This window comes from Chelonoidis abingdonii, chromosome 17 (assembly GCF_003597395.2).
Source record: "Chelonoidis abingdonii isolate Lonesome George chromosome 17, CheloAbing_2.0, whole genome shotgun sequence".
Taxonomy (NCBI): domain Eukaryota; kingdom Metazoa; phylum Chordata; order Testudines; family Testudinidae; genus Chelonoidis; species Chelonoidis abingdonii.
In genome coordinates this window covers 6,904,337-6,914,897 of record NC_133785.1, presented here as the reverse complement: position 1 = coordinate 6,914,897, position 10,561 = coordinate 6,904,337, and the positions used below count along the sequence as shown (strand labels likewise).

General features: G+C 45.3%; 1 protein-coding gene across 1 annotated transcript in view; it reads left to right on the top strand.

Annotated features, from left to right (window-relative positions):
• The first annotated feature begins 1,476 nt into the window (after positions 1-1,476).
• PHF2 (PHD finger protein 2) overlaps positions 1,477-10,561 on the top strand; it is a 148,225-nt gene continuing 139,140 nt past the window's right edge. Inside the window, 1 exon segment of the mRNA XM_032799599.2 lies at positions 1,477-2,047. Within this exon segment, the coding sequence (XP_032655490.1) occupies positions 1,950-2,047 (98 nt within the window). The 5' untranslated portion in view covers positions 1,477-1,949.

Below are 10,561 nucleotides of genomic sequence, written 5' to 3'. Positions count from 1 at the left end.
AATACATAGGTCTTTCATGCATCCCTCCCACACCTTGCTTAGACCTCTGCTGATAATTCTATAAAGCTTTTGTTTCTTTAGGCCTTACAGTGCAATTACAACATTGAGTTAAAATCATGTTACTTTAAAATTTAACCCTCTCTCCTTTGGATATAGAGTTGGTTGTCATCAAAATAAAGTTTTGGGGTTTAGTGCTACATGCTGTACTTAATTATGTTTATGGGCGTATGCATATACACCTGTATTATACATGTTCTACTTAAAATGGTGTATATATGTGGGTGTGTATACACAGACACACATCATGCATAGTAAGTTTGGCAACAGCCGTAAGTGTACTTTACAAACTCCTGCTTTTGAGCGTGCTGGAGAATATGTTAATAGCTCTGGGGGAAGGTTTATGACCTTGTGAATCAATCGACTAAAGTTGGGAATCAGCCTGAGAAAAACGGGACAAGTGCCATGTTACAAAAGTTGGAACCGGCGGCTGGAATTCAATGGACAAGGCGTATTGGGAACAACGCGGTGCAAGTGTCACATCCGGTGCAAACAGAAACAGATCATATGGGACGTGTTTTATGTTTCTCGTTTGCAAACAGGATCGCCGAAAAGAAGCGCCACAGAACGCAAGGGACCAGCTGATCCGCGGGGAAAGCTTTATTCTGTCCCTTCAACGCGCTGTCGGCGATGAGCACCGCAAACAAGCAGAACAGAACAAGCCTGTTCCAAAAAGTGTTGGCTGGAAGCTGTGTGTGTCTTAGAGGCGTTTTCTTGTCACCCCCTCATTCCCCCCCGCCCCCCGCTTCTCAGCGTTGGGAAGGCTGCTCTCCCTGACGCCTCCCTGGTGCAGAATCCTTTCCCAATGGGATCTAGAGCTGGTGGTGAGAGTTCCTTGTTTGAATTCACTCCCGAGTCCCATCTCTGCAGGGTGCACAGCCCCTTGGCCGCCCCTGCGCTGTGTGCAGCATAGAACGAAATAACTTTTTTTAAAGCCCCTATTTATGTCCCTTTAAAAGCGGAGTCGCTGCCCTACTTTCAGGTCCCTTTTTGGACATTCCCGCGCTCTGACTTGTTATAGTAACAGTTAGGTTCATTTAATCCCCCTTCTCCTTTATTCGGTCCTCCTGCCAGGTGTCACTCGATTTGCGGGTGTGTGTGTATGTGTGGGGGGCACTCTGTCCCCCTCGAATCTGGAGCCTGATTTTTGTTTTTAAGGCCGGTTTTTAAAAGTCTCTCCTTGCAGTGCGGAACGATTACGAGATCTTGGCATTCAACGCAGCCCATCTCCACTCGTCGTTTATTTCTTTTAAATCTCCCTCCTTTCACTCGTCCCCCTTTTTTTACACCCAGCCCTGCTTGTTTTTCTCAGCAAGGTGGGTTACCTCCCCTCTCAGCCCTCCCCCCCCCGGCTAACATTTTGCCCGGTGCCAAGCTCTGAGTTTTCAGATTCGCCTCCCCTTCTGCAGCCTCCCTCCCCAGCCCCATCGGAGGAAATATTACAATGTTGCAAGCTGACGTAAGGACATTACAAGGAAAGGGCTACATTTCGGAGTGTTTATGAAAAGCCGCGGTACTGTACTGTCACCAGGGGGCACGCAGTATAATGCATTTCGCCAAACATTTTGGATAATAATCATTTACCAACAACACACAAAAAAAGCCCCAGTTCGCCTGGAGCTCGCAGAGCCAGAGAGGAGCCATGCAGCCAAAGTTTGGGAAGCTCTTTATTATTTTTCTGACATAACGAGCTCGCCCTTGAGGAGCTGTAATTGCATTATCTGATTTTTTTTTTCACCCTTCCCCCCCTCCCCGCTCCGTCTCTCGACATTGCAATTTTTTTGCTTGCGTTTTGGAAGGAGAAGCCGCCAGCTACCTAGCGGCAGGAGCCGCCGCCAGCCCTGCTCGCTTGCCTGAGAGTCCAGTGTTGTTTTGAAGGGAGCTCAGCTAACATGGCGTCGGTGCCCGTCTATTGCATCTGCAGGCTGCCCTACGACGTAACCCGCTTCATGATCGAGTGCGATGCCTGCAAGGACTGGTTCCACGGCAGGTAACACAAAGGGCTCGGGCCTGGTGTCGTCCCCCCCGCACCCCGCTCGGGCTGCGATCGCCCCTTTTCGCCCTTGGCCGCCTCGTCTCTCCGGGGCAGAGGGAAGCAGGCAGCAGAGCTGCCGCTGCTGTGTGCAGTTTTCCAACAGGCCTTTTTGGAGAGGAGGAGGAGGAGCCTCGCTGCCCCCGGCCCTGGCTGCTGGGGCTTTTTTTTTTTTTTTAGGGTTTTGTTTTGTAAATGTTCGGTTCTCTGCACAATGCCTCTCCCCCGGGTCATGGGGGGCTATTGTCCGGGGTGGGGGTGGCGGCTCTGGCTCGCGCCTGCTTTCCGGACCATTGCACCGCTGCCGGGTGGGCTCGTAGCGCCGGGGGGAAGCGGCTGCGCGGCGGGGCTGGGTGGTTGCCAGCCGGGGCCGGGGGGCTGCAGAAGCGGACGCAGAGTGTGCGGTGGCCGGGCTCGCGGGAGCGTGTCCCGGGCGTGGCGCGCCAAAGGCCGCCGGCGCCGGCCGGCCGGCTAGCTGTAGCGCAGCGGCGGGTCGGCTCCGGCAGTGTGACAGGGGCACAATGGCCGGACAGCCTGCGCGGAGCGCGGGCAAGGGCCCGCGGCTGCACATGGCGGGGGAAGCGGCTCGGAGACAAGGCAGCGCGGCCCTGCCGCGGCAGGGCGGGCTGCGAGCAAGAGCCCGGAGGGCGGGTAGGGGCCGGGCTGGGAACCCCCGGCCGCTGCGGTGGGAGCCCCGGGCGCGCTTGATGCCCGGCACGGGAGGGGGAAGACCCCGCTAGCCGAGAGCCCGCCCCTGCCAGGGCAGGGCAGGGCCCTTCCGCGCGGAGAGCGGGGGCTGCACCGAGCCACGCCAGTGTGCCTAGGGCCATGCGGGGTGAGACCCCCCCCCCACTTCAGAGCAGCGCCCTGCGACTGACCCCCACACCCCAGAGCAGCCCCCTGTCACTGTCAGCCGTGGTTTTCAAGCGGTGCCCGGAGCAAAAGGAGGGGACTTCGGAGCCCACTGACAATTAGCAGCGTGCTAACAATTTAACACCACCACTAACCTACTGCAATCGTTTAACCCTGGGGTCAATTGACACTCCGCAGAACGGGCGCTGCCGCCCCTGCCCTCGCTCATTGTATCGCTACTGGGGGAGCGTGGGTCTGGAATACGCCGCTTTGCCCCTTTGTCATGTAACCACCACATTGCATTATCGCTGAGTCAACAGCATTGCTATGATCTTGGTGTCACAATAGTAAGTTTCTGGGATCACAGGGATTGCCAGAACAAAACAGAGCCCCCAGGTGATTTACAGCTAGCTAGTCAGATATAATTGACTGAACTTTATATTTCCACAACTTTTGTGAGGAGGGGGGATGGAATGATGTTTGGGAGAGTTTGTTCAGGAGCAGACAAAGGGAGAGGCTTATCTTTTTATTTATTTCCTACTAAACCATGGTATAGAAAGTATGGTTGAGGTTTCTTGTAAGTGACAATATTGGAGTAATTGCTGGTGGTGAGAGAGACAAGCTTTGGAGCTTAAACGGAGCTCTTCTGGGGAAGGAGTGTTAATTAGGGGAACACGTACTCTGACACTGAACTTCAAGAACATGTTTCTTTTTCTTGTAGGAATGGAGAAGTTAGTTAAAAATAGCTTGAAAAGAAAGTTAAGGGGATTAAAATTCAGAGAGTCCTCTTGAAGGTTGTTTAAAAACAAACTTATTAGAGTCATACAAGATTGGGGTACTCCAGATCAACAGAAATTAAAATCAAGGGAAACAAAGAGGGGGGATGAACAGCAAGGTACCAGAGGTTTAGGATTAAAAGGGTATGCTTTTAAAAATGGACTCAAATGATACTAATAGAATGGAAAACATCTTCAGTGGTTATTTGAAAACCCCAGAGGAAACTGGAGGAGTAAGTAGCTAGAAGTATATAAAATAGTAAGATAGTCTTCTAAGTTTATCTAGAGGACTGTTGGAAGTGCTCGGGAGAGTCAGTGTGACTGCTAGTCCCTCAGGATGGAAAGGTGGACATAAAAAGCAATTCTTAACACGTAGTAAAGGTCAGATACTGTGAGAGATCAAAGTATCAAAAAAGAAGTGAAATTAAAATAGAGTAAATCACCAGGGCCAAAGATGTAATATATCTCTTAGTTCTAAAAGAAATCAAGAACAAAGTAGCTTAGTTAAAAACTATTGGCCAGATAGGCCAGGAAAAATAATAGGAAAATCATTTAAAGATTGTGTTAAGCTCCTAAACTGAGTGCATGAAGTGTGATAGGTATTCTGTAAGGGTAACTTGTGACTCTCTCCTGTTCACTCTTTTGAAAAGTTATCACAGAATACTAGATAAAGCAGATTGGTTGGAGCAGGCTAAGGGCCTGTTTTCACTGTCACTGGGTACTTGAACAGGCCCTAAACAAGATAATGGAGACTGAGCTGGAGATAGTTTATAGAGGTATTTCAAAAGGAATTTGATAAACTTCCTTGTGAGAAGCTGTTATAGAAACTTGTTAACTGTGGGGGGAGAGGTAACATATCATGGATTTCAAAAGTGATTCAGAAATGTGAAGCAAAGTGTGTGAATTAATGGCCAGTTCTTATAGGTGAAAATGTTAATAGTGGGGTGCTCTAGGGTTATGTACTAGACAAATTTCCATAGTGGTGTGCAGTATCTCATGTTTGTTAAGGATTTGGAAGAGAGGTGATAAAAATTAAATAGCCAAGACTAAAGAGGATTGTGAGAACTCAGGTAGGACCTAAAACCTCAAGGTTTTAAGACCGAATGGTGGCAGAGTAAAGTCAACATAGACAAGGAAGTAAGAAGGGACTAGTTAAGATACTTGTATACACTGATGGGCTTTGAAGGAGAATGCTCAGGAAAATGATCTCTGCATGACTCTGGACAGCTCAATGAAGACAAAGCTCAGTGATAGTGAAATAGGATGTTCTGTGCAGTATTAGAAGGGAAGGAACGTAATAGCAAAAGGGTGGTTGTATCTTCACCTTGTGAACTGTGTTCAGTTTTAATGATCTTAAATAGAAATAGCGGCAAACATAAAGGTTCAGAGATGGATTCTAAAAATAACTAGGGGTTGTGATGAGGGTTCCACACAAGGAGAGAGTAAAAAGACTTAGTATTTACTTTGAAGAAGAGATGCATAAGAAGAGAAAGGCCATTCGGAGCTCCTATTTGTTTTTTTCGTAATACAAGCATAAAGAGATAGTCAACAAATAAAATATACCCAGTGGTTTGGTTTAAAAAAAAATCATGGGTGTCTCCTAGAGACCTCAATCTTTCAAGAGTGTGTGTGTGTGTGTATTTTACACTACCACTGAAAACTATTATTTTTAAAATAATGTAATTTGTTTCAATAAAATATACATAAAAATCTTAAACTCATGTCACACATTCTGTGCACTTATGATAGTCACAAAAAAGTTCATTTTATTTCTGAATTATTTCCAAACTTAATACATTGTCTTAATATTCAAACTAATCAATGTACAAAGAAACTCATCAAAATTAGTAATCTTTGAAGGGTAAGAACTTCATTGATTTCTTCAAGCATCGTGATAGGCTGTGGGATTTCTTAAAAATTCCGTAATCCCTATTTTGTTTTTGTGGAAATGGCTCAGGTGTTTTCCTGATTCCTTTGTGATGGGGCTTTCCAGACTTTTTCATAGCGTGCACCACATCTTAACAGAGATATTTCATGGGTTATTTCACATCACACTCCTAATCTCCCCTCTCATTTGACATTGAATAACGTCCCAGTGGCAACTGCAATAATTCCTTATATAGGAAATTAATATTAGGAAAGTCTTGAATTTATTTGAGACTTTCATTTAATGTACTTCAGCATCTGGAAATAAGAACGAGGAGCAAGTGCTAACTGACTAGCCAGCTCTCTGCAGACCACCAGGAAGAGCTCTGCAGATCTCTAGTGGTCCATGGACACCAGTTTGGAAATCATTGCTCTGTGACATTACCTGACAAGGTAGAGAGAGCCTGGTTTCTCATGCCTGGTGAAAGCCAGTCAGAAGCTTTTTGGGTTTACCTTCTCTTGGGAGGACACGATACCAAGCATCCTTAAAGAAGCAATGGTTAGCCTTTTCTCAAGAAGCCATCACTTAATGTTAAATCTTTCTCCAGTTGCCAGTTATTACCATGTTTCAAACTTTTCATGTTTGGGGAAGATTTACACTTCAATAGGCATCTTTTTATTTCCTGGATTCCTATCATGTTGGTTTCAGGATTGGGTATGTTATAGTGATTGCATTCATGTCCATGGCTGATGAACTCCTGGCCCTGGACAAAGATCAAGAGTTTGATGGTTTTGTTAGAACTAGAGCTTTTGATAATGTTGCCCAGGTGGTGTTCCTGATATATTGACAGGGTGTAAAAGGGGTGAGTGGAACTGTTCTTCACTGGTTCTGCTCTTTCCTTTCGGAATGGTTTCAGAGAGTCTGTGAGGCCCTTCTCATCCGTGGTTCCATACTGTTGTCCCTTCTGTGCAACATGCACAAGGCCCTTTGAGAGTGTTTGTGTTCATGTTTGGGGCTACGGTGTCACCGATATGAAGATGACCTCCTTGTCTGCGCGTCTCATTAGATTGAGACTGAATAATTTCCTTGTTCTGTCCAGGTCCTATGAAAACAAGTTGGCTGAAGCTCAACCCACAAGTGATGGAGGTGATACATGTTGGCTAGGAAAAACAGCCTGAGGAGTTGCTGATAGGGGTTTGGCTGCTTTATTTGTTAGTGGAGAATGTCCATCCTTTGCCAAAGAGATTCACTCTCTTGGGGTACTTTTAGATTCCCAGCTGCTCTTAGCTTCCCAGGTAGCAGTAGTAGCTCATGGTGCCGTTTTTCATCTGTGGTGAGTTACAAGGTTACCGTCTTTCTTTAAAGTGGCACTGTCACCTCCAGGTTTGACTACTGCAGCATGCTCTACCTGGGCTACCCTTAGGCACCACTTGGAATGTTTAGCTAATGTAGAATGCAGTGGGCCTCCTACTTGGTGCAGTGGTTTGGTGGCTCTGTGAACCGCACAGGCTGCTCATCTGCTTCCAGGAGCAATGGAGGGTGTGGGTTCTAATCTATAAAGCCATATGTGGTATGGTACCTGCCTGCCTTGGGGAGAGCCTCCCTTCCTTTGAACCTATGCTGCAGCTGAGATCAACTAAGGTGCTTTGACTCTTCTTCTTAGCTTATGTGCAACTGTGCCTCAGGTAGTGCATGACCAGGATTCATCACCAAATTTGGTTTGCTGGTTGGATCATTAGCTGGCCTGGGCTGGGTACTGACAGGGAGTGTGACGTGAATGCTGATCCATGCCTCCCAGGTTCTTTAACTGACAGCCTATGTATGCAAACCCCTTAAGGGCTGGAGGGAGACCTGTTCAATGGCAAGACCCAGCTATCCTATTTGCTCATTCTGGAAATGTGCCAGAATCTCAAGTTTTCTGAACTTTAGAGCAGGGCAAGACAAGGCTTTTTGTTCAAGTATTTCCTTAACTATGGAACAATACTGGCTTATTTATTAAGGTTGTTAGGTACAGGAAGGTGAGTTGTTTATCCTCTTAGCTATGGGAGTTTAACATGGTGTTTCATTAATTTATATCAGGCACTCAGATGCCATAGGAGAGGTACATACAATCATTCACTAAATAGAAAGAAGAAAGGGAAATCCTTTTTTTTTGCACCGCATATATTTAAGCCGTAGAATCCTCTGCCATAAGAAATCATCATGGTAAATAACTTTGTAATATTAAAAAATGATTAGCCATTTAGAATGTCAAGGATAACACCCAAAGGTCCCATGGGTAGTATAAAACTGAATACTGCTAAACCTGATGCACTGATATTTAAGATGAATACCAGCTGGAGTGTTGACCATTATTGGGAAATAGCTCTCTTTTGTGTGGAAATTCTCGGTTCCTATCAATGTTCTATCTAGTCTAGTATCTTATGTCTGACAGTGGCCAATTCTGGTTGCTTGGATTAAGGTATAAACCCCTCATAATGCACTTTGGTTTGCAGTGCCATACAATGGAAGATTATAACTATAGATTCAACACCTGTTTGTATAAATATAAATCCTGTTTTGAATCTTACTGACTAGTTTCCCTCAATATTTTCAAGTGTCAGTGTGTTTTGCAGATTTACACCACACAAACAGTGTTTCATTTAGTATGAGGAATTAAAAATGTGAAAAAAATGTTGCATATGTTTAGTTTAATTTTACATCTTAAAGATTTTAGGTGTTTCAGAGTACCCTAAAGGAATAATCCACACTAAGGGCTGAGCTATACAGGGAAACTTACTTGAATAGCTGTTGTGGAATAAACTGTTCCACAAAGCACACTAATTATTTTGGAACAGAGTATTCACATGCAGAGCTATTCCAGAGTAGTTATTCCAGTCATTTCCCCCATGTAGACAAGCCCTTAGTGGGAATTGTCTGCTTCTAAAAAAAACTAACTTGTTTGTTTGAAATCTGGTGCAGCAGTGTTTGAAACTAATATAAAAACCACATTTTTTTAAGCCTCCTTCCATTGAAGTCAATGTTTGTTTCACCATTTATTTCAATGGGAGTAGGATCAGGAACAACATCAGAACGGCCATACTGGGTCAGACTCAAGGTCTATCTAGCCCAGTATCCTATCTTTCGACAGTGCCCAATGCTGGGTGCCCCAGAGGGAAGGAACAGAACAGGTAATCATCAAGTGATCCATCCCCTGGTGTCCATTCCCAGCTTCTGGCAAACAGAGGCTAGGGATGCTATCCTAGCTAATAGCCATTGATGGACCTATTGTCTATGAATTTATCTAGTTCTTTTCTTGAACCCTGTTATAGTCTTGGCCTTCACAATATCCTCTGGCAAAAAGAGTTCCACAGGTTGACTGCGCATTGTGTGAAGAAATGCTTCCTTTTGTTTGTTTTAAACCTGTTGCCTATTAATTTCATTTGGTGACCCCTAGCTCTTGTGTTATGTGAAGTAAATAACACTCTCCACACCAGTCATGATTTTAGAGACCTCAATCATATCCCCCCTTAGCTGTCTCTTTTCCAAGCTGAAAAGTCCCAGTCTTATTAAGCTCTGCTCATACAGAAGCCATTCCATACCCCTAATAATTTTTGTTGCCCTTTTCTGAACCTTTTCCAATTCCAATATATCTTTTTTGAGATGGGGCAACCACATCTGCACACAGTATTCAAGATGTTCCTGGGCGTACCATGGATTTATATAGACTTGAGCAATATGCTATTTTCTGTCTTATTATCTATCCCTTTCTTATTGATTCCCAACATTCCGTTTGCTTTTTTGGCTGCTGTTGCACATTGAGTGGATGTTTTCAGAGAACTATCCACAACGACTCCAAGATCTCTTTCTGAGTGGCAACAGCTAATTTAGACCCCATCATTTTATATGTATAGTTGGGATTATGTTTTCCAAAGCGCATCATTTTGCATTTATCTACAGTGAATTTCATCTGCCATTTTGTTGCCCAGTCATCCAGTTTTGAGAGATCCCTTTGTAGCTCTTCACAGTCTGCCTGGGACTTAACTATTTTGAGTAGTTTTGTGCCATCTTCAAATTTTGCCACCTCACTGTTTATTCATAGATTCATAGACTTAAGGTCAGAAGGGACCATTATGGTCATCTAGTCTGACCTCCAGGACAAAGCAGGCCACAGAATCTCACCCACTCGCTCCTGTAACAAACCCCTTACCTATGTCTGAGTTATTGAAGTCCTCAAATCGTGGTTTAAAGACCTCAAGGTGCAGAGAATCCTCCAGCAAGTGACCCGTGCCCCATGCTGCAGAGGAAGGCGAAAAACCTCCAGGGCCTCTGCCAATCTTCCTTGGAGGAAAACTCCTTCCTGACCCCAGATATGGCGATCAGTTAAACCCTGAGCATGTGGGCAAGACTCACCAGCCAGCACCCCTTTTTCCAGATCATTTATGAATATGTTGAATAGGATTGGTCCCAGTACATACCCCTGGGGGACACCACTGTTTACCTCTCTCCATTCTGAAAACTGACCATTCATTCCTACCCTTTGTTTCCTATCTTTTAACCAGTTGCCAATCCATGTGAGGACCTTCCCCCTTATCCCATGACAGCTTACTTTGCTTAAGAGCCTTTGGTGAGGGACCTTGTCAAAGGCTTTCTGAAAATCTAAGTACAGTAACTCCTCACTTAAAGTTGTCCCAGTTAACTTGTTTCATTGTTATGTTGCTGATCAATTAGAGAACATGCTTGTTTAAAGTTGCAATGTTCCCTTATAACATTGTTTAGTAGCTGCTTGCTTTGTCCACTGCTTGCAGGAAGAGCTGCCCATTGGAGCTAGCTGGTTGGGGCTTGGAACCAGGGTGGCCCGACAGGCCCCCATCAGTGCCCCGCTCTCCTAAGTTCCCTGTGCAGCAGCCCTTTCTGTGCAGGTCAGCTGTGCAGTTCAGCTGTTTCTCCTCCAACTGCCATGTGCTGCTCCTCCCTTCTGCCTTGGAGCTGCTCCCA